The sequence below is a fragment of the Lepidochelys kempii genome, chromosome 6 (assembly GCF_965140265.1).
Source record: "Lepidochelys kempii isolate rLepKem1 chromosome 6, rLepKem1.hap2, whole genome shotgun sequence".
Classification (NCBI taxonomy): domain Eukaryota; kingdom Metazoa; phylum Chordata; order Testudines; family Cheloniidae; genus Lepidochelys; species Lepidochelys kempii.
Window position 1 is genome coordinate 89633766 of NC_133261.1, and position 21984 is coordinate 89655749.

General features: G+C 46.5%; 1 protein-coding gene across 1 annotated transcript; it reads left to right on the forward strand.

The window, feature by feature from the left end:
* Positions 1–10111: 10111 nt before the first annotated feature.
* Positions 10112–13467, forward strand: SSTR1 (somatostatin receptor 1). Its single transcript, XM_073349099.1, has one exon. It carries the CDS (start codon positions 10552–10554, stop codon positions 11761–11763), a length of 1212 nt encoding a protein of 403 aa, XP_073205200.1. The 5' UTR covers positions 10112–10551; the 3' UTR covers positions 11764–13467.
* Positions 13468–21984: the final 8517 nt, after the last annotated feature.

Genomic DNA, 21984 nt, shown 5'->3' on the forward strand with positions numbered 1-21984 from the left:
CAGCTCACTTCATCAGATGTTTACCGTGGAAACTGCAGCAGACTTTATATACACACAGAAATCATGAAACAATACCTCCTCCCACCCCACTGTCCTGCTGGTAATAGCTTATCTATGAGTTGTTACCATCATTTCAATGAGACTGTGTGGCCCTATGCCTTATTTACTGCACACGATTCAAACCCTGCACTGAAGGCAGAATTATAAATTCCCCTGTGGTGCTCATCATTATAATATCTGAGTTCTTCACAAACATTAATTAGTTTAACTTCTTGTGGGGTAAGAGGGTGGTATCATTACCATTTTACAGTTGGAGAACTGAAGCACAGAGCTTGAGGTCAAAAGCTCTACTAATTTAGGGTGCCCAATGTCAGATAACTACAACCTGTTTTTTTCATCAGATGGTACTTTGTATATTCAAAGCACAGTTCCTATAGACTTTAGATGCAGCTGAGTTTTCTCAGCACTTCTACAAATCAGACCCCAAGATATCAAGTTGGGCATCCAGAAAATGAGGAACACACAATTAGTGACTCAGCTGTGAAAAGTTTAGTTTGAGTGACTTGGATAGCACCACACAGGGACTCTGTGGCAGAGGCAGGTATAGAATTGAGTTACTCCAGAGCAGCATTTAACTGTCTTAACTATGTGCCCATTCTTTCGCTTCCTGTAATCCCCTGCCTCATTCACTGCTGGCACCAGAGGAGGTGGTAGCAGTGCCCATCTTGTAACTTTCAGCCCAGTGTTTAGTGCATTTACCTGGGATGTAGGGGACCCAAGTTCAATTCCCCAGTCTGCCTGAGAGGGAGAAAGGATTTGAAGAGGGATCTCCTGCTGCCCAAGGCATGCTTTAATCACTTAGCTATGGGATATGCTGATGTGGGGGTGCCCTCAGTCTCTTCTGTTGAAGCTGTCCCACTATGAATAAATAGAGAGTGATTGGACCCTGGGCCTCCCACTTCTCAGGAGGGTCCCCCAAACATCAGGCTGCAAAGTCGTTCTTTTTCTGAGGCTAAGTGGCAATACAGGAGGCTGCTCCTCCTCTAGCCATTATGGAGGGAGGAAGGCAGGCACCTCATCCCTACAAGAAACTACGTAGGCACCAAAACTGCCTGACTCCAGGAGATGGGTTCCCATTAGTGGAGCTCTAAGCAGAGACAGATGCAGTGATGCTACACCACATATTCTTCATAGAGATATTGTTATATGAATATGGCATAACTAAGATGTGTTTTATGCAAGATGGGTCTTGTGAAATATCATTGGAAAGGTTATGATTTGCTGAATATGATTATCCTATTTGTATGTATGTTTCATTTCTGTATTTTATGTTAGGAATATTGACTATGTAAAAAGAAAAGGAGTACTTGTGGCACCTTAGAGACTAACCAATTTATTTGAGCATGAGCTTTCGTGAGCTACAGCTCACTTCATCGGTTGCATACAGTGGAAACTACAGCAGACTTTATATACACACAGAGAATATGAAACAATACCTCCTCCCACCCCACTGTCCTGCTGGTAATAGCTTATCTAAAGTGATCATCAGGTTGGGCCATTTCCAGCACAAGAAAACCTGGATTTGTGCTGGAAATGGCCCACCTTGATTATCATGCACATTGTAGGGAGAGTGGTCACTTTGGATGGGCTATTACCAGCAGGAGAGTGAGTTTGTGTGTGGGGGGGCGGAGGGTGAGAAAACCTGGATTTGTGCTGGAAATGGCCCAACTTGATGATCACTTTAGATAAGCTATTACCAGCAGGACAGTGGGGCGGGAGGAGGTATTGTTTTATGGTCTCTGTGTGTATATAATGTCTTCTGCAGTTTCCACGTATGCATCCGATGAAGTGAGCTGTAGCTCACGAAAGCTCATGCTCAAATAAATTGGTTAGTCTCTAAGGTGCCTCAAGTACTCCTTTTCTTTTTGTGAATACAGACTAACACAGCTGTTACTCTGATACTTGTAACCAGTTTCTTTAGTGTCTTAAGCTTACATTGTGGTTTTTGTTTTATTTGCTGGGTAATCTGCTTTGATCTGTTTGCGATCCATTATAATCACTTAAAATCTACCTTTTGTAGTTAATAAACTTGTTTTTGTTTTTTCTAAAACCAGTTTGTGCAACTCATAACTGGGACGGGGTAAAGCTGTGCATATCTTCCTCCACATTGAGGGAGAAGGTGAATTTCAATAAGCTTACACTGTGCAGCGAAATATGATATAATTTTGGGATTGCACCCCCTGAGGGGGTGTGCACTTGAGTGCTGGGCAATTCCCTAGCTGAGTCTTCCCATGCAGAGCTGATTTCAGTGTCAGTGTCTTTCTGCAGCTGGGTGTGTCCCTACCTGTGTGTGTGTGCTGGAGGATGATTGAGGGCCTGACCCAGCAGGACAGTGTAAGGGAGCCCAGGCTGGTGGAACAGGCGGGCTCAGTGGTACCCCAGTACATCAGGTGGCACCCCGGGGGGGGGGTTAGGGGAGCAACCTGTGACAGATGCCTCCCTGCAGCCCAGACTTAGGCACATATCTCAAGACATGGGAGGGGTTCAGCACACACCCTTCTCATCAGCATCCCCCACTGGCTAGTTTAGGTGGCTCCCTGTCTAGCATGCTGGCTTTGTGGATTGCATTCTTAGGCACTTATCTCTCTCGATTCATTCTGTAGGGAGCCTAGGCACCTAACCCAAGCTTTGTGGATCACAGTGGGGTTCCTGTGAATTTCTAGGCACTTAAAAGTTAGGCATCACAATGCTCAGCATTTTAACACCTTTATGGATCTGGTCCTTAGACTTTCATAGAAGCAGGATTAGACCCTGCATTTTGGGTGAAATCTTGTTCACATGAGTAGTCCCAGCAATGCAACTACTCATGTCATAAAAATGAGCTGAATTGGGACCTTTATATATAAGAAAAAACAGATTCTTGTCTAGGGCCTAGTTTTGCAGCCTTTTTTATTCAGTCAAAATTCTCATTGAGTTCAATAGGTACTTTTGAACTCAAACCTGATCCCCAGACCACTGAAAACAATGCATTTAAATTAGGCTGTATGATATTTTCTAGAATAAGGACTGCAACATCCTTTAAACTGAATAACTGTAGGCACAGTTTAAATTGTATGTTTCTAAAATACTATAAAATTCTCTCACATGCTTTCATTCAAAATATACACTGCAGGTAAATTATAGCTACAACACAAGACATTATAGCCAAGATTTTCAAAAGTGATTAGTAATGTGGGTACCCTCATTTTTGGATGCCCTGAGATACCTTAAAGGGGCCTGATTTTTGAAAGTGCTGAGCATCCACCCTCTGAAAAATCAGGCAACTTGAAGGTATCTCAAATTGGGTACCTAAGAACACTAATTATTTTTGAAAATATTGGCTGAAATGCATTCTCTAATAGCCTAAAAATGAAGGAGAATTTTATTACACAGAACACTGATGTAAAAAGTCTGGATGATTCAATATTACAAATATTTTCCAACATAAATGTATTGCTGGTTCCAAGAACCATAATCTGAAAACTGGAAATTCTCTCATTTCAATATTGTTTGTTGTACAAATCTGAAAAATAAAGTTTTCAATGCAATCGTACTAATTACTGTAGTCATTTTATTGACACTATATGATGTACTGCTTATGCGATTTACAACTACACATATGAACAACATGTGTTAAAATAATCATGTATCGGGGAGAGATCTATGGCCTTCATTTTCCTCTTGCTCATATCAATGTAAATCTGGAATAGTTCCACTGAAGCCAATAGATACACCAGGGTAAAACTGAGATGAGCAGTGAATCAGACCCTATTTTTTAAGCAGTTTAGAAAAGTACCTTTGTTTCAATTAATTAAGCAACTCAATACAAGGTACTTGTTTTTGTTTGATTGATTGTTTCCTAGTACTTTCAGTGCTACCCTGAAAGTAACAATAGAGGCTTCAGAAATGAGAAACATGGCCACAAGTCAACCACAAGTATGACTACTCCAGCATTTAATTTTCCTGGGCATGCAGTGAGACCCAGTAATGCACAGGAAGTTTAATGGAATTAGCATCCTTGCAGGAGTTACAATTTAGAGATAATATATTTCAAATTGTTGCATTTAGAAATAGATCATACTATGCCCATACCTATTTCCATGGAAGTCAGAGGCAAAACTCCCACTGGAAGAAGGATCAGGCCAACCGTTAGAATTATAAGGAATTAAATTACAGAAATTGAACAGAATGGGCCAATTTCATCCCATGGCGTAAACCCACTGAAGTCAGGGCCTCTTTTAGGGCCTGATCCAAAACACACTGAAATCAAAGGAAGTGCTTCCATTAACATCATTCAATACTGCTCATCAATCATTTCAGATTTTAAAAGTGGCTAATAGGATATATGAACAGTTTCAAAAACATTCTCTTTCACATCATATAAACTGGTTCGGTGTTTCATGAGGTGCAGAAGGAAGCTGTGCAAAAGAAAGCATCAGGTGAAAGAGAAAGTTCTCATGAAATATGAAGGAAACTTCTAGGTGTAAGTAAGTGTGTCTGTTGGAGGGGGCGTCGGAGGATAGAGGAACATGCTGTGAAAACATGGTGGTGATGACAGTTTTATTATTGCTACAGCAGCTTCAGAGTTGATCCTCTTTACTGCCATTTTCAATCAAAAAGAGCTAACATTTATATTCAAAATATTGTCATATACCACCTTATAACAATAAGAAAGAAAGAAACCCCTTAACCAATACCTCATAATAAATAGATGCTCCTGTGTGCAAAAATAAGTTCTCATTTAAATGAAAAACTGGATGATATATGAATGATAGATTTCTAATAGACTAAATGGTCTCAAGCAACCAGATGTTCTTTTTGATGGGCTTGCAATTATTTACTCAAACCCCAGTGCTTATCAGTGATGGAAAATTGGTTCGTGTTCTCCCGGAACAGATTTTAATGCAAATCACTTCTTCAGTTGAACTTATATAATACTAGATTTTTGAACAGTGCCATTCAGTACATTGTGAGTAATGATTTTGAAGAATGTTGTACAAATATGAACCTCTTTCCTTGTAATCTAGGTGTCCCAATGCCAACATGTTGTCCCAAATAATATATGATCTCCAAAATCCAAATGGAAAAGAATAAGTCTCTGTTAAACCATCAAATGACGTCCACAAATGTTGCAGCATTAAGCTAAAACACTCATGTACAGCAATAGCCTATGAATATTAAGATCATTTGCAAATCCTGCTCACTAAATTCATTATTGTATTGGAACAGAAATCAAAATGAAGAAAATAAACCCACACAATTCCCAATCGTCACAGAGACTATGGTGCACACGCAGAAATCATGTACAATTAGAGACAACATTGTTGTCCAACAGAAAGAGATTTTTACCATAGCATCGTTATATATATATACATAAAATCACTATGAACTACTTCTCAGTTATTAAAGGAAAATGCTTGCCAGAGTAGTGTGTGTGTGTGTGTGTGTGAGTGTTGGAGAGGGCAGACGATGATGATGTGTATGTACTGGAGTTCATTGTGGTGGTGGTGTGTTTGTTGGAGTGACTGAACGTGTATAAATGTAGTTTGTGTGTTGGAATAGGTAGGTGCTGATAATATGCATGCAAGGAAGGTAGATGGTAGTGTGGGGGTGTGCATTTGTGTGGTGATGAGTATTGTGTTTGCATCTCTGAGGTGGTTCTGGTAGGTGGCAGTAATCTATGTGTCTATGTAAGTGGTGGCAATGTGTGTGTAGTGGTAGTACGGAGGGTATGTGGTGGTATGTGAGGTGTCAATAGAATGGTTGGTAAATGGTGTGTGTTTGTGTAGTTGTGGTAGGTTGTGTGTGTTTGTGTAGTGGGTATGTAATGATGTGTATGTGTAGTGGTGTTGTGTCATGTCTAGTGGTGACAGAAAGGGTAGCTGGTGATGTATACTGGGGCGTGTGTGTGTGTGTGTGTGTGTGTGTGTACAGGTAATAGAATGGGTATGTGTTGGCATGTAGTAGAGGTGCTACATGTAGGGGCAGGGTGTGCGTGCGTGTGTGGTGTCACTGTGTGTAGGGGCAGGGCGTGTTTTGTGGTGCTGTGCCCAGGGGCAGGGTGTGTGTGTGTGTGTGGTGGCACTGTGTGTAGGGGCAGGGTGTGTTTTGTGGTGCTGTGCCCAGGGGCAGGGTGTGTGTGTGTGTGGCGGTGGCACTGTGTGTAGGGGCAGGGTGTGTTTTGTGGTGCTGTGCCCAGGGGCAGGGGGTGTGTGTGTGTGTGGTGGCACTGTGTGTAGGGGCAGGGTGTGTTTTGTGGTGCTGTGCCCAGGGGCAGGGGGTGTGTGTGTGTGTGGTGTCACTGTGTGTAGGGGCAGGGCGTGTTTTGTGGTGCTGTGCCTGGGGACGGGGTGTGTGTGTGTGGTGTGTGTGTGTGGCGGTGGCACTGTGTGTAGGGGCAGGGCGTGTACGGCAGTGCTGTGCCCAGGGGCAGGGTGTGTGTGTGTGTGTGGTGTCACTGTGTGTAGGGGCAGGGCGTGTTTTGTGGTGCTGTGCCTGGGGACAGGGTGTGTGTGTGTGTGGCGGTGGCACTGTGTGTAGGGGCAGGGTGTGTTTTGTGGTGCTGTGCCCAGGGGCAGGGTGTGTGTGTGTGTGGTGTCACTGTGTGTAGGGGCAGGGCGTGTTTTGTGGTGCTGTGCCCAGGGGCAGGGTGTGTGTGTGTGTGGCGGTGGCACTGTGTGTAGGGGCAGGGCGTGTATGGCAGTGCTGTGCCCAGGGGCAGGGTGTGTGTGTGTGTGGCGGTGGCACTGTGTGTAGGGGCAGGGCGTGTACGGCAGTGCTGTGCCCAGGGGCAGGGTGTGTGTGCGTGTGTGGTGTCACTGTGTGTAGGGGCAGGGTGTGTTTTGTGGTGCTGTGCCCAGGGGCAGGGGGTGTGTGTGTGTGTGGTGTCACTGTGTGTAGGGGCAGGGCGTGTTTTGTGGTGCTGTGCCTGGGGACAGGGTGTGTGTGTGTGTGGCGGTGGCACTGTGTGTAGGGGCAGGGCGTGTTTTGTGGTGCTGTGCCTGGGGACAGGGTGTGTGTGTGTGTGGCGGTGTCACTGTGTGTAGGGGCAGGGCGTGTTTTGTGGTGCTGTGCCTGGGGACAGGGTGTGTGTGTGTGTGGCGGTGTCACTGTGTGTAGGGGCAGGGCGTGTTTTGTGGTGCTGTGCCTGGGGACAGGGTGTGTGTGTGTGTGGCGGTGTCACTGTGTGTAGGGGCAGGGCGTGTATGGCAGTGCTGTGCCCAGGGGCAGGGTGTGTGTGTGTGTGTGGTGTCACTATGTGTAGGGGCAGGGTGTGTTTTGTGGTGCTGTGCCTGGGGACAGGGTGTGTGTGTGTGTGGCGGTGTCACTGTGTGTAGGGGCAGGGCGTGTTTTGTGGTGCTGTGCCCAGGGGCAGGGTGTGTGTGTGTGGCGGTGGCACTGTGTGTAGGGGCAGGGCGTGTATGGCAGTGCTGTGCCTAGGGGCAGGGTGTGTGTGTGTGTGGTGGCACTGTGTGTAGGGGCAGGGTGTGTTTTGTGGTACTGTGCCCAGGGGCAGGGGGTGTGTGTGTGTGTGGTGTCACTGTGTGTAGGGGCAGGGCGTGTTTTGTGGTGCTGTGCCTGGGGACGGGGTGTGTGTGTGTGGTGTGTGTGTGTGGCGGTGGCACTGTGTGTAGGAGCAGGGCGTGTATGGCAGTGCTGTGCCCAGGGGCAGGGGGTGTGTGTGTGTGTGGTGTCACTGTGTGTAGGGGCAGGGCGTGTTTTGTGGTGCTGTGCCCAGGGGCAGGGTGTGTGTGTGTGTGGCGGTGGCACTGTGTGTAGGAGCAGGGCGTGTATGGCAGTGCTGTGCCCAGGGGCAGGGGGTGTGTGTGTGTGTGGTGTCACTGTGTGTAGGGGCAGGGCGTGTATGGCAGTGCTGTGCCCAGGGGCAGGGTGTGTGTGTGTGTGGCAGTGGCACTGTGTGTAGGGGCAGGGCGTGTACGGCAGTGCTGTGCCTAGGGGCAGGGTGTGTGTGTGTGTGGCGGTGTCACTGTGTGTAGGGGCAGGGCGTGTATGGCAGTGCTGTGCCCAGGGGCAGGGGGTGTGTGTGTGTGTGGTGTCACTGTGTGTAGGGGCAGGGCGTGTATGGCAGTGCTGTGCCCAGGGGCAGGGTGTGTGTGTGTGTGGCGGTGGCACTGTGTGTAGGGGCAGGGCGTGTTTTGTGGTGCTGTGCCCAGGGGCAGGGTGTGTGTGTGTGTGGCAGTGGCACTGTGTGTAGGGGCAGGGCGTGTATGGCAGTGCTGTGCCTAGGGGCAGGGTGTGTGTGTGTGTGGCGGTGTCACTGTGTGTAGGGGCAGGGCGTGTATGGCAGTGCTGTGCCCAGGGGCAGGGTGTGTGTGTGTGTGTGGTGTCACTGTGTGTAGGGGCAGGGTGTGTTTTGTGGTGCTGTGCCCAGGGGCCGGGTGTGTGTGTGTGTGGTGTCACTGTGTGTAGGGGCAGGGCGTGTTTTGTGGTGCTGTGCCCAGGGGCAGGGTGTGTGTGTGTGTGTGGTGGCACTGTGTGTAGGGGCAGGGTGTGTTTTGTGGTGCTGTGCCCAGGGGCCGGGTGTGTGTGTGTGTGGCGGTGGCACTGTGTGTAGGGGCAGGGCGTGTACGGCAGTGCTGTGCCCAGGGGCAGGGTGTGTGTGTGTGTGTGGTGTCACTGTGTGTAGGGGCAGGGCGTGTTTTGTGGTGCTGTGCCCAGGGGCAGGGTGTGTGTGTGTGTGGCAGTGGCACTGTGTGTAGGGGCAGGGCGTGTACGGCAGTGCTGTGCCTAGGGGCAGGGTGTGTGTGTGTGTGGCGGTGTCACTGTGTGTAGGGGCAGGGCGTGTATGGCAGTGCTGTGCCCAGGGGCAGGGTGTGTGTGTGTGTGGCGGTGTCACTGTGTGTAGGGGCAGGGCGTGTATGGCAGTGCTGTGCCCAGGGGCAGGGTGTGTGTGCGTGTGTGGTGTCACTGTGTGTAGGGGCAGGGTGTGTTTTGTGGTGCTGTGCCCAGGGGCCGGGTGTGTGTGTGTGTGGTGTCACTGTGTGTAGGGGCAGGGCGTGTTTTGTGGTGCTGTGCCTGGGGACGGGGTGTGTGTGCGTGGCAGTGGCACTGTGTGTAGGGGCAGGGCGTGTATGGCAGTGCTGTGCCTAGGGGCAGGGTGTGTGTGTGTGTGGCGGTGGCACTGTGTGTAGGGGCAGGGCGTGTACGGCAGTGCTGTGCCCAGGGGCAGGGTGTGTGTGTGTGTGTGGTGTCACTGTGTGTAGGGGCAGGGCGTGTTTTGTGGTGCTGTGCCCAGGGGCAGGGTGTGTGTGTGTGTGGCAGTGGCACTGTGTGTAGGGGCAGGGCGTGTACGGCAGTGCTGTGCCTAGGGGCAGGGTGTGTGTGTGTGTGGCGGTGTCACTGTGTGTAGGGGCAGGGCGTGTATGGCAGTGCTGTGCCCAGGGGCAGGGTGTGTGTGCGTGTGTGGTGTCACTGTGTGTAGGGGCAGGGTGTGTTTTGTGGTGCTGTGCCCAGGGGCCGGGTGTGTGTGTGTGTGGTGTCACTGTGTGTAGGGGCAGGGCGTGTTTTGTGGTGCTGTGCCTGGGGACGGGGTGTGTGTGCGTGGCAGTGGCACTGTGTGTAGGGGCAGGGCGTGTATGGCAGTGCTGTGCCTAGGGGCAGGGTGTGTGTGTGTGTGGCGGTGTCACTGTGTGTAGGGGCAGGGCGTGTATGGCAGTGCTGTGCCCAGGGGCAGGGTGTGTGTGTGTGTGTGGTGTCACTGTGTGTAGGGGCAGGGCGTGTTTTGTGGTGCTGTGCCCAGGGGCAGGGTGTGTGTGTGTGTGTGGTGGCACTGTGTGTAGGGGCAGGGCGTGTATGGCAGTGCTGTGCCCAGGGGCAGGGTGTGTGTGTGTGTGTGGTGGCACTGTGTGTAGGGGCAGGGTGTGTTTTGTGGTGCTGTGCCCAGGGGCCGGGTGTGTGTGTGTGTGGTGTCACTGTGTGTAGGGGCAGGGCGTGTTTTGTGGTGCTGTGCCTGGGGACGGGGTGTGTGTGCGTGGCGGTGGCACTGTGTGTCGCCACAGGATGGGCTGTGGCGGGGAGCCGAGGCTGCCGTTTGGCTGCGGCGGGGCGGTCTCTGTGCGCCTACGAGCCGGGCTGGTGCCACAGCGGCCTCGGGAGCGGCCGGTGCACGCCGGGACGGCCGGCGGCGGCTGCCAGGCAGGTGGCCGCGGGCGGGAGCTGAGCAATGCGGAGCCGGGGAGGGGGCTGACTCCTGACGCTCCGCCGAGCGCTCGGGGCCGGCGGGAAGGACACCCACCTGCGTCGCCTCCTGGCGGGGGGTTTTCCCCTCCTCCTTCTCGTCGCTGCTGACGCGCCGCTGCCTATTAATCATTCACCAGCCGGAGAGCGGCAATTAACGCCGCTCGGCTCGGCGGCGGCGGCGGCGGCAGCCTCCTCCCTCCTCATGCCAGCCTCGGGCGGGAGACAACGCTGCGGCTCCGCCAGGGTGCCGAGCCGGGCGGGCGCGCAGCGCCGGCCGCTGTGAGCCCGCGGGCGGGGAGGGCTGGGCTGAGGATGCTCCCCAATGGCACCTGCCCCAGGCTCCCGGGCGGTGCAGGTGGCGGCGGCGGCGGCAGTAGCGGCGGCGCGAGCGGAGGGAGCTGCTGTAGCAGCGGCAGCGCCGGCGGGGTCCTGGGGCAGGCAGCGGCGGGGGGCATGGAGGCGGGCGGCAGGAACTCCTCCGGCGCCCCGAACGGCACCCTGAGCGACTCGCAGGGCAGCGCCATCCTCATCTCCTTCATCTACTCCGTGGTGTGCCTGGTGGGGCTGTGCGGCAACTCCATGGTCATCTACGTGATCCTGCGCTACGCCAAGATGAAGACGGCCACCAACATCTACATCCTCAACCTGGCCATCGCCGACGAGCTGCTGATGCTCAGCGTGCCCTTCCTGGTCACCTCCACCCTGCTGCGCCACTGGCCCTTCGGCTCGCTGCTCTGCCGCCTGGTGCTCAGCGTGGACGCCATCAACATGTTCACCAGCATCTACTGCCTGACGGTGCTCAGCGTGGACCGCTACATCGCCGTGGTGCACCCCATCAAGGCGGCCCGCTACCGCCGGCCCAGCGTGGCCAAGATGGTCAACCTGGGCGTCTGGGTGCTCTCCATCCTCATCATCCTGCCCATCATCATCTTCTCCAGCACGGCGCCCAACAGCGACGGCACGGTGGCCTGCAACATGCTCATGCCCGAGCCCACCCAGCGGTGGCTGGTGGTCTTCGTGGTCTACACCTTCCTGATGGGCTTCCTGCTGCCCGTGGTGGCCATCTGCCTCTGCTACATCCTCATCATCGCCAAGATGCGCATGGTGGCGCTCAAGGCCGGCTGGCAGCAGCGCAAGCGCTCCGAGCGGAAGATCACCCTCATGGTCATGATGGTGGTGATGGTCTTCGTCATCTGCTGGATGCCCTTCTACATCGTGCAGCTGGTCAACGTCTTCGTGGAGCAGGACGACGCCACCATCAGCCAGCTCTCCGTCATCCTGGGCTACGCCAACAGCTGCGCCAACCCCATCCTCTACGGCTTCCTCTCGGACAACTTCAAGAGGTCCTTCCAGCGGCTCTTGTGCCTCAGCTGGATGGACAACGCCACGGAGGAGCCCGTCGATTACTACGCCACCGCCCTGAAGAGCAGGGCTTACAGCGTGGAGGACTTTCCCCCCGACAACTTGGAGTCGGGGAGCATGTACAGGAACGGCACTTGCACCTCCAGGATTACCACTCTCTGAGGAAGCGCGCAACAGCCTCCCACCCCCCCACCCCCCATGCCCCCCAGGCGCAGGGCAGCCGGGGACTGCGGGCGGGTGGAGTGCGGGGAGGGGGGTTATTATTCTGTTTGGAAACAACAGAGTTGGGCACGAAAAGGAACAACAAAGTGTTCCCTGGCCGCCTGCCCCTCACACCACCCCCTCAGTATTTCAATTGCGTTGTGTTTGTTCATGCTACTACGCCCCTAGTCAATTATTAACTAAGCGCCCCTCAGATGGACTTTAGGTTCCTCAATCTGTTGCTTCCTCCCCGTTGTGTGTGATCAGCGCGTGTGTGGGTCAGTGAAGTCTCCTGTTGACTTTCTCTGTTTCTTTTTGTGCTCGTCTCCGACTCCCCCACCCCCCTTCCCTTTGGTTCACTTGCCATTGTGGTGGCACATCGATGTGCTGCTCTTTTCAGGGTCGTGTTGCTTGGTGTCTAATTGTTCCTCCCCTTTGGAAGGTACACTGTTGACGGCAGACTTTGCCCCTTGGCAGCCTTAAAACACAAGGGGATGTTCTGTCAAAAGCTAGGAAATCGCTCAGTTTATACGCCACAGTTTAACTCAACCCCTCCTAGCTGAAACCAACACTGACCGGAAAGGGAGACAGGATTTCTGTTCAGAGTAGAACTAGGAAAGGTCCCTTTCCCTCAGCTGCAGAGAAAGAGCAGACAAGCCTTCATCCCCCACAAGGGAGAGAAAAGCTCCTCTAAAAGGGGCAGGCAAGCTCATGAAGTCATATTGCAAGTAGGACAGAACTCCAGTGCTCTCTTTCTCTCGGGTAAGAATGTGAAAAGATAACGGGGCGCGGGGGGGGGGAGTTGGGGGACGCAAACCACTAGAATTGAGTTCCATTGAGATTTGGCATTCAGTGGCACTCAAGGGGAAACGTCAGTCCCTATGGAAATGGAAACGAAAAACGCCTCCTAAGAAAGAAACGCGATTATTTCATTATCTCAGAGCTGCCCAGCAGGCTGCTGATAACACAGAGATATACACCGCCCCGTGACTCGCATGGAGCAGGGTATTGGACGGGGAGGTGTGCAAATAATAAAGTTTAAAGGGGGCACTAGAGTGTGAAGCTATTGTCCTGTGAGTGTTACGCTCACTGTGAAACAACCCTCCAGGGAATAAAAGAGACGCAAGCTGTGAAGGACAGTCGGTGTGGCTGCTTTTGCAGTTCGAACCACATAGAATAAGGAAAGTTTATTGCGGATCCTTCATCAGGCTTTAAAATACTTATCAGAAACATACACCTGTCTGTTTAATAATAGATATTACCTAGCCCCACTTTGCATCGCTCCTAAACTGAAAGGGGTTTCCTGTATCAGCAGTGTAATCTACCTTCTCGGTGCTTCAATATATGTTTGATTTTGATTGTCTTTATGTGTGCGCTTAATATATTGTTTGATTTCAGTATTTTCTTTTTTGTTACTGTGTTGTGAAAACGTTCTCTTGGAAGCAATTCATTATTCTATGTACTGAAGTCTTGGCGGCCTCATACAAGGGAGTGCATTTTAAAAGGTTTCAGAGTAGTAGCGGTGTTAGTCTGTATTCGCAAAAAGAAAAGGAGTACATGTGGCCCCTAGAGACTAACCAATTTATTTGAGCATAAGCTTTCCTGAGCTACAGCTCACTTCATCGGATGCATTCAGTGGAAAATACAGTGAGGCGATTTATATACATACAGAACATGAAAAAATGGGTGTTATCATACACACTGTAAGGAGAGTGATCACTTAAGATGAGCTATTACCAGCAGGAAAGTGGTGGGGGCAGGGGAAAGAAAACTTTTTGTAGTGATAATCAAGGTGGGCCATTTCCAGCAGTTGACAAGAATGTCTGAGGAACATTGGGGGGGGGGGAATAAACATGGGGAAATAGTTTTACTTTGTGTAATGACTCATCCACTCCCAGTCTCTATGCAAACTGCTGGAAATGGCCCACCTTGATTATCACTGCAAAAGGTTCCCCCCCAACCCCCACTCTCCTGCTGGTAATAGCTCACCTTAAGCGATCACTCTCCTTACAGTGTGTATGATAACACCCATTGTTTCATGTTCTGTGTGTATATAAATCTCCTCACTGTATTTTCCACTGAATGCATCCGATGAAGTGAGCTGTAGCTCAGGAAAGCTTATGCTCAAATAAATTGGTTAGTCTCTAAGGTGCCACAAGTCCTCCTTTTCATTTTAAAAGGGTGATGTTCAAGAAGGCTCCTTCTGGAGAAAAAGATTATAACCTTTTTATAGGCCTTCTTTTTCCATTGTTTCCCCACAACAATTCTTTTCCCGTTCTATTCGCACCTTGATCATGCATATTTCAGAATCGAGAATATTTTTCTGATAGAAAAACAGTGCTTTTCTATTGGATAAATGATGGTGGAAAGCAAAATCTAACATTTCTGTTCCCCCTTTAAAGATTATCCCAACCTAGACATACCAGTAACGATTATGGTGACAATAGCAATTCTGCTTTCTGTTCTTTATTGCGTTCCTTAAAACAGAACTAATGTCAAAGACAGTGCGCTAGTGCACTTTTACCAAATCATCTCTCTAGCACAATACTGTGAATTATAGGAATAACTACTGGAGATCGGAAGCAAAAGGATAATTCCCTAAAACTCCTGTAAACACTGCCTACTAATTGCTATATTACTTACTGCGTCCAAAGAGTGTTAATACTTAACTTACTAATGTGTCTAGCTCTTTGGGGGGTTCAGTAAGGTTCCTGGATGAACTGTAGCATGAACTTTTCTTAGGAGCAAAAAGCATCAGGCCATTTTGCAAATCTCTCCTACCAAAACATCAGATATTGTCAAGTGAATGTATAAATTCTAGTATCTCTCTAAGGACCTGATCCATAGCCCATTGAAGTGAATGGAAACTCTCCCACTGACTTCAGTGGGCTTTGGCTCATCTTCTTTTGATTTAAAAAATAATTGCTAATATGGATGCTGTTACATCCCTATTAAAACATTTTGTGAAAGGCTTTAAAATCTGTATAGTTTTATTCCTTTTTACTTTTCAGGGGACCACTCAATTAAAAAGGACCTTCAAATAATTTTAAAGGTAATTGCAAATTTTAACCTTCATTTATAGTAAAAAAAAGAGAGAGAGAAATCTCTCTTACAGTCTTTAGGAACATTTCACTGAAGACAGGCATTGCATTGTTTAAAACAGACAAAAACCACAGGGTGCCATGTTTACATTTTTAGAGCTCCATTTCAAATCGTGCTCATTGTTTCCTTAAAAAGGTATCAATCTAGTGCTTTTATACTGTCACTTCACCCAGCAATACTGTAATGCAGTGTTAGCTTAATAAACAGATATATTATACAGTACTCTGCAATCTACTTTTTACTGGTTTTCTGCAATTACTAGGTTTTTTAAAATAGTACAAAATTGGTACTCAGCTTTGATGAGACATTAAGCAAAGGTGGTTTATTTGTTTCCTTTGGCTTCATGCAAAGATATTGGAACTTGTGATACCCATGCACTTAATTCTACAGACATACCAACTTGTGTGCTCTGATTTCAGTTCTCTCAATCTAAGTAAAGTCAAGCTGTGCTAATACTGGGCTGGGAGACCACCCAGGGTGTTGGAGTATTGGGTGCTTAGTTACACAATAAAAGGTATTCTTTCCTCCTCCTCATTACTGAACTAATTTGTCAGCAGTCAACATGGTGCTAGGATCACTGTGTTGTTTCAGCTGGATACAACATTCTTCACTGCTTCTCCTGAACTAAGGTGTGGTGCTGCCATTTTTCACCTTGAATGTGGCTACACTTTGGTGGTAAATGAAGTGATGAAAAGCTGTATAGCATTACAGTGTTGCAGCGGAAAGAAAGGTAGTCCAATCAAAGTTATTATTCCAAATAAGTGAGTAATAACTATCTGAGGGGGAAAAAATGCCTTCAGGAACTGATGTGAAATGTATAAGAAAACAAAGGTTTCAGAGTAACAGCCGTGTTAGTCTGTATTCGCAAAAAGAAAAGGAGTACTTGTGGCACCTTAGAGACTAACCAATTTATTTGAGCATAAACTTTCGTGAGCTACAGCTCACTACAGCTCACGAAAGCTTATGCTCAAATAAATTGGTTAGTCTCTAAGGTGCCACAAGTACTCCTTTTCTTTATAAGAAAACAAAGTATTATTTCAAATGCTTTGCAAATTCTCAAATAAAATTTGTTAAAATTTCATATAAAAAGGATTCAAACAACTGTTGTCTTCAGCAACCACTGAAGAAAGCATTTAGCTGAAATATTTCTCTCCAGCACTCTACATAATTTTATTTAGACATAACCCACTTTACCCACAAAAAGCATAAATACTGTTAACCATCAAGAGGGCATTGCTGCATATTTTTTAGTTGTCTAACATATCACAAGTTTCATACTAATGTATATGTTGGCACAGAGTCTGACCCTGCACCATTGACTTCAGTGTGAGTTTTGTCATTGACAGTAGTGGTGCAGGGTAAGGCCCATATAAAATGTGAGTGATGTTTCTCAAAAGCACTTTTAGATTTGACAAAGTGAGTAAGCATAGCCTGTGTTGTCTCATAGATCCACACACAGAGGGGACCCTCTGCACACTGATTTTCTCAGGAGGGATGTGTACTGTGGGGAGAGCCAGACACCTCTGCAGTATTGTCTCCACCCAAACACACCACAAAGGAGGCTCAGAGTAAGTCTTGTTCCCCACCCCTCAGTAAGTCTCCCCAGGAAATACTATACAACCTAGAGCAGTATCACCTGTGAACTCACATCTGATAGGTCTGAGGGCAACTTCAGCCTGGCACTGTTGGGCTGCCAGGAGTCAGAATTAATGCAGAGGCACAAGACATCTAGAGGGGTGGCAGGGCCTCCTGTGGATCCTCTGGGCATTATGTGTAATGATGGGGATCCACCAGGTTTGAAGTATTTTGTGTATGAATATAAACCCCATTTTCCTGATGGAGCCATAGGGGAGGCACTCAGCTGGGGTGCAGGATCTTAACATAGATTTCCTCCACAGGAGGAGCTGAGTTGCCACGGTATCAATCTTTTGAATATGACATATTCATTTCTGAAATGCCATTTCTACAACATACCTAGATAGAACAGATTTTTTAAAAAAAATAATCATTTTAAAAAAGGAAAGTCTATATTTCTAGTATATGTTAATAGAACAACCGTTTGCCTGTCTGGTGTACTGTGGCAACCAGGCTCCAACAACATGCACATTTTAGCTCCAAAGCTTGGGCCAAATCTTGTTCACTTTCCTGAAATCAATTGGCCTCCAGGTGAGTAAGGCAAGCAAGACTTGGCTTTGCAAAATCACTTGCCCAATAAAGCAAAGCGTAATTTAATGGGTACCTTAAAATATCACCAACATAAAAAAGCAACCAAGCAAAAAGAAACAGGATCAAGGAATTCACTCTGTTTTCCAAAAAGAATCACTATTTTTCAGCCTCTGATTTCCAACCCCACCAGTCTCCAGCACTCTGCATTTGAGAATGTGACTCATGCTCATCACCATGGTATCTGAGCTGCATTGCAGAGTCTATCTGTGAACTACTTCAGTACCTAAACATGGTGGAATGGGACGTGCCAAAGTTGGTAGTGTTTGGTGATTGCAAAATCAAGAGGGATAACTAGCTTTCTGAATCAGAATTAAATGGCCACCATGATGACCCCAGGACTATCCTCAGGTGGTCTTTGGCTCAGTTTACACAGCTGACCTAGTGTAACACTTTTGATCTAGTGTTTAGTTTGGAATTGGAGGGGAAGCACTTGAAAATTATGGGCCTGATTTTCAAGAGGGTCTGATTGCACCGCCAGCTCTAATCAATATCAGTGGGAGCTGCAGGTGTTCAGCACTTCTGAAAATCATGCCCTACACTCATTGTATGGACTAACCACTGCCATCTTCAAACTGATGATAGAGTGCTTATCTCCTGTTGGGGTGAAAGAGCTGCTTTAAGGCTCTAGCTTTGAAAACTAAGGGAACCTGTTTGCAACAATGCTAGCTGAGTTGACAGACAAGGTGTTTATTGGTTAGAATGCACTGTAATGAAACGAAAAGGGTGTATCATTTATCAGAGTGCCAGTGGAAGGCTCAGTGGAAGCTTTAGCTGGATGAAGTGTACAAAATAAAATCCTCTGTGGAGTCTACTATATTATATAATCAAGCAGAGACCAGACATGGATAAAAGGAAAATGCAGAATGCACTGATCTTTTGATTAGAAAAAAACTCAATAACCCTATTAATCACTTTCTTTTCCTAGCATCATTGCAGATTTATTTTGCATATGATCTGACTGAGGCCACAGGGAGAGCAAAAAATAAATAAATTCTAAGCTAAATTCAAAATATTATAAAATAGCTCCTTTAAAGAGTTTCTGATTGCTTTTGGAAGAACTGGAACAACATTCTGTTTAAAAACATGTCTTTTATAACTTAGATTCTGCAGTTTCTTCCTTTGGCTTTTTGTTTGTTTAAAAACCTATATAAAAAGCTGCTTATTCACAGCCTAAAGACAAGGGGCCAGACCCTCAGCTTATGTAAATTATCGATGTCAATGGAGCTACACTAATTTACAACATCTGAGGCTCTTACCCCTTGGTTCCTGCCTCAAAGAGTTTACCATCTAAACTGATCACAGCACAAGAGATGGAGGGGGGAATACAGAGAATGGGGGTACTTAAATAGTACAGTACATGTCAAGTTAATTCTTAGCTGTTTGCCTCTTTTTTATAATTATGATTGGGGAGAGGTTGGTGGGATTTTTTTCTATTTGTTTTCAATTGTTCAAAGGAATGGATGAGAAGATCATTATTTGCAGTGGAAAGGTAGGTTCTGAGTCGTGTGACTAGATAGCAAGTGTGAAAAGTCAGGACTGGGGGTGGGGGAGAGAGGGTAAGAGGGCCCTATGTAAGAGAAAGCCCCTAAATCGGGACATCTGGTCACTCTAGTTCTGAGAGGAAATTGAAGGTTAAGAAAGAATTTGGAGGGAGAACATCCCAGGCATATTGGCAGTATCAGAAAAGGGGAGAAGGGGACATGAAAGGAGGCAGAATTGATGGAATGTTGACTCTGACCAAGGGAGTGGCAGATGACCAGTGATCACAGATAGGCAGGGACAGAGCACTACATAGCCTTGAAAAGGGAAGGAGACGGAGTTCAAAATGGAGAGAGAAGGGACACAAGGCCAGGGAAGGAACTCTTAATAGAGATACAAAAAACAGTCTTTTGGATTGTGTGGCAAGGCTTGGATGTGGAAACAGAGCATCATTTGGACATTAAAAAGACCTTCCAGTTGTCACTTTATATTATTTGGGATTCCTGCACCAACTATTGAAACTTCATTCACGTTAGACAAAGGAGTCAAAATTCTGCTTTCAGCTGCACCTTTGTAACCACCGAAGACAGCTTTGGAGTTAGTGATCACATTGTGAGTGTAGGTTTCAGAGTAACAGCCGTGTTAGTCTGTATTCGCAAAAAGAAAAAGAGTACTTGTGGCACCTTAGAGACTAACCAATTATGCTTATGCTCAAATAAATTGGTTAGTCTCTAAGGTGCCACAAGTACTCCTTTTCTTACTGTGAGTGTAGTGAGCAGAAAAATATGCTGTAAATATACATTCAGACAAAGGATTTTTATTTTCGCAAGTCTTGCTCCACAATTCCAGAGAAAGAACTCTATCTTTTGAATAAAATATGTTAAGTATATGAGTGTTGAAACTGCTGCTTTCAAAGCTAGTGGTTATTTGTAAAGGTACAAAGTATCTGAGCTTTTTCTAAGAACTGAGTATTACCATAAGCAGGTTGCTGGGTACCCATAAACCATAGGACAAAAGCCTAGAAACCAAACAGATGGCAGAAGCAGTACGAGAGAGAGAAATCCTAGTCTTCTCTGATTTTTTTTTGAATATTTCAAACTGTTATGATCTCAACTTTCTGGCTTTCCCTCTGCCCCTGCCTCTTTCCCTTTTATTATTCAAATAGAAAATTTTCTTACAATATTTTTGTTTGATACAGAAAGTAATGTTAATATGTTAACAAAATGGGAATGGAAAACTATTGTACTTCCCCTCACCCATACATAAGATTCAGAGATTTAATACTTTATTTTAAAAAAGCCTGTAATGTGATATATAAATAAAACAAATATACTTCCTTTTAAGAACCAGAAGTGGCTTATGTCTTGCTCCCCATATGCTTGAACTAAATTCACAATTTCATCATTAAGGGCTACAGTAGATCCCACTGTGCTTTATCTGATCTATAGAGGATTTCAGTTTCAAGAGCACTTGGTCTAGGGTCTTTCCTCAAAACCAAAAATTAATTAAAAAGCATGAAAAGAAGAAACCCCCAAGAATGGGAGATAAGCTCATCAAACACCTATATTTATCAAAAGTGTGTATCACTTATGGTCTGTTAGCTAGATCATAGGAGTGAGTATTTTATCTAGAAGAGCTGAATATATTATATTTCATTATGATGGACTATATGTAGCATGAGACTACTGTTCCTGCACAGGTACTATTCAATTTACATAAACTATTCCCACTTTCCCAAAGTTATTTAGGGAGTATAGAAAGAGCATTGCAATCTTCTTTTTAAATCTAGCTAAACATGTGGCCACTTCAATCTTTTAACACACAAAAGGAAGGCACATTCCAAACATAAGGTAAAGTATTTTACTCCAGCAAACCTGTCTTGCTCTGATGTACCAGCAAGGCGTTCTTTTGAGAGTTCTAGACTGAATTTGTAAAACAGCAAGATAAGTTATGTTCAGAATTTTTGAAAGCAGTGTTAGCAATCTCTGTCTGATGTGCAGGGCAATCCCTGGTCGCTGTCTCTATCTGATTTGTAAGGTAAGAAAAAGGGAATTTGCAATGAATACATTCAAGAATTGGCTATTAAACTAAAGCCATTACAGTATAGAACAAATTAGACTATGATGCACAATTAATACAAATAGGGTAATGCTTATGTTGCTTACTGTGTTTTAATCCTTTTTAATTTCATGATATAACAAAGAGAGGGAATAAGCACTTTTTGTTAGTGAAGAGGAAAAATATTTTATGTTAATTACTTATTCTTTTGGGAGGTAAGGGTGGTTTTGACTTCAGTGCTAAGGGTCTTCCATCAATCTTACTGGCTAAGTAGGGCTGGAGGAGAGTTCATTCAGAGCCATCATTGATACTCATTATGTAGTGTGAAGGGTTGGTGGTGAGCAATGTGTTGGACTTGCTTTCTGAACAGCCGCTGAGTATACTATCTCCACAAAATTCATTGCTGGTCTAGAGAAAGCAAGATCTAAACAGAAACCAGACTTCCAGCCTGATGAGGCAAAACGTTATCATTAGACCAACAGACCAGCCCTGCTAATTATGTTCTGGGAAACACATCATGCTGTTCTAACATATTACAAGATGTGCTGCTCCTTGATCAGCAAATGGAACTCTTGATCTATTTGAAGGCCAAGGCCTTATGAGTTCAAACACTTGAAACAACAAATGGGGAAAGTTTATGTGGTGTGCGGCCGGGGACAGATAGTTGGCTGAGTCTCTTCGCAAATTATATGTTTATTTGTTTGTAAATTGGTTCTGATGCTGATTTGTCCCCAGAACTTCTACAACTGCAGCTACGAGAGAAAGAAGACATTTAAAAACAAACCAAGTGTGTGGGCACAAGTGTTTCAGTCTAACAGGTTCCCCCGACCATAGGCATTATGGGTAAAAATCAGCACTGAGCCGAGGGCCAGCGCAAGGCTATGCACAATCCTAGCACTCAATGTAGGGCCTCAGTGAGATTTAAGTGTTATATTGACTTTGTACTGCCCCCTGAACAGGGTATTAATATCATCCTCAGCGCAGCATTATCTAGAACATCAACAAACGGCTATATCCTTAAGAAATAAAAAAAACAGTTCTATCCAGAAGGAATTAAGTATTGTGTATCAATGATTAAGCTCCATGAAATAGCCTAAGAAAGATAAGGCAGTTTTAAAACACAAAGAAGCTTAATTAAATGATAGGGAAATTATATTTCCTGGGGGAAAACTTGAGTTTATTCATTTTTTAAATCTTCAGGAAACTGTAGTATGTGGGAACAGGACACGGTGTTTGTTTGTTTTTTAAAATGCTTTGAAGCATTTGAATTTTGTCCTTGGCCACCTTTAGATTTCACTTTACTCTCATAACACTGAA

Bases quoted from the DNA above. Each gene is read 5' to 3' on its own strand.
- SSTR1 (XM_073349099.1), top strand. From the start codon at position 10,552: ATGCTCCCCAATGGCACCTGCCCCAGGCTCCCGGGCGGTGCAGGTGGC.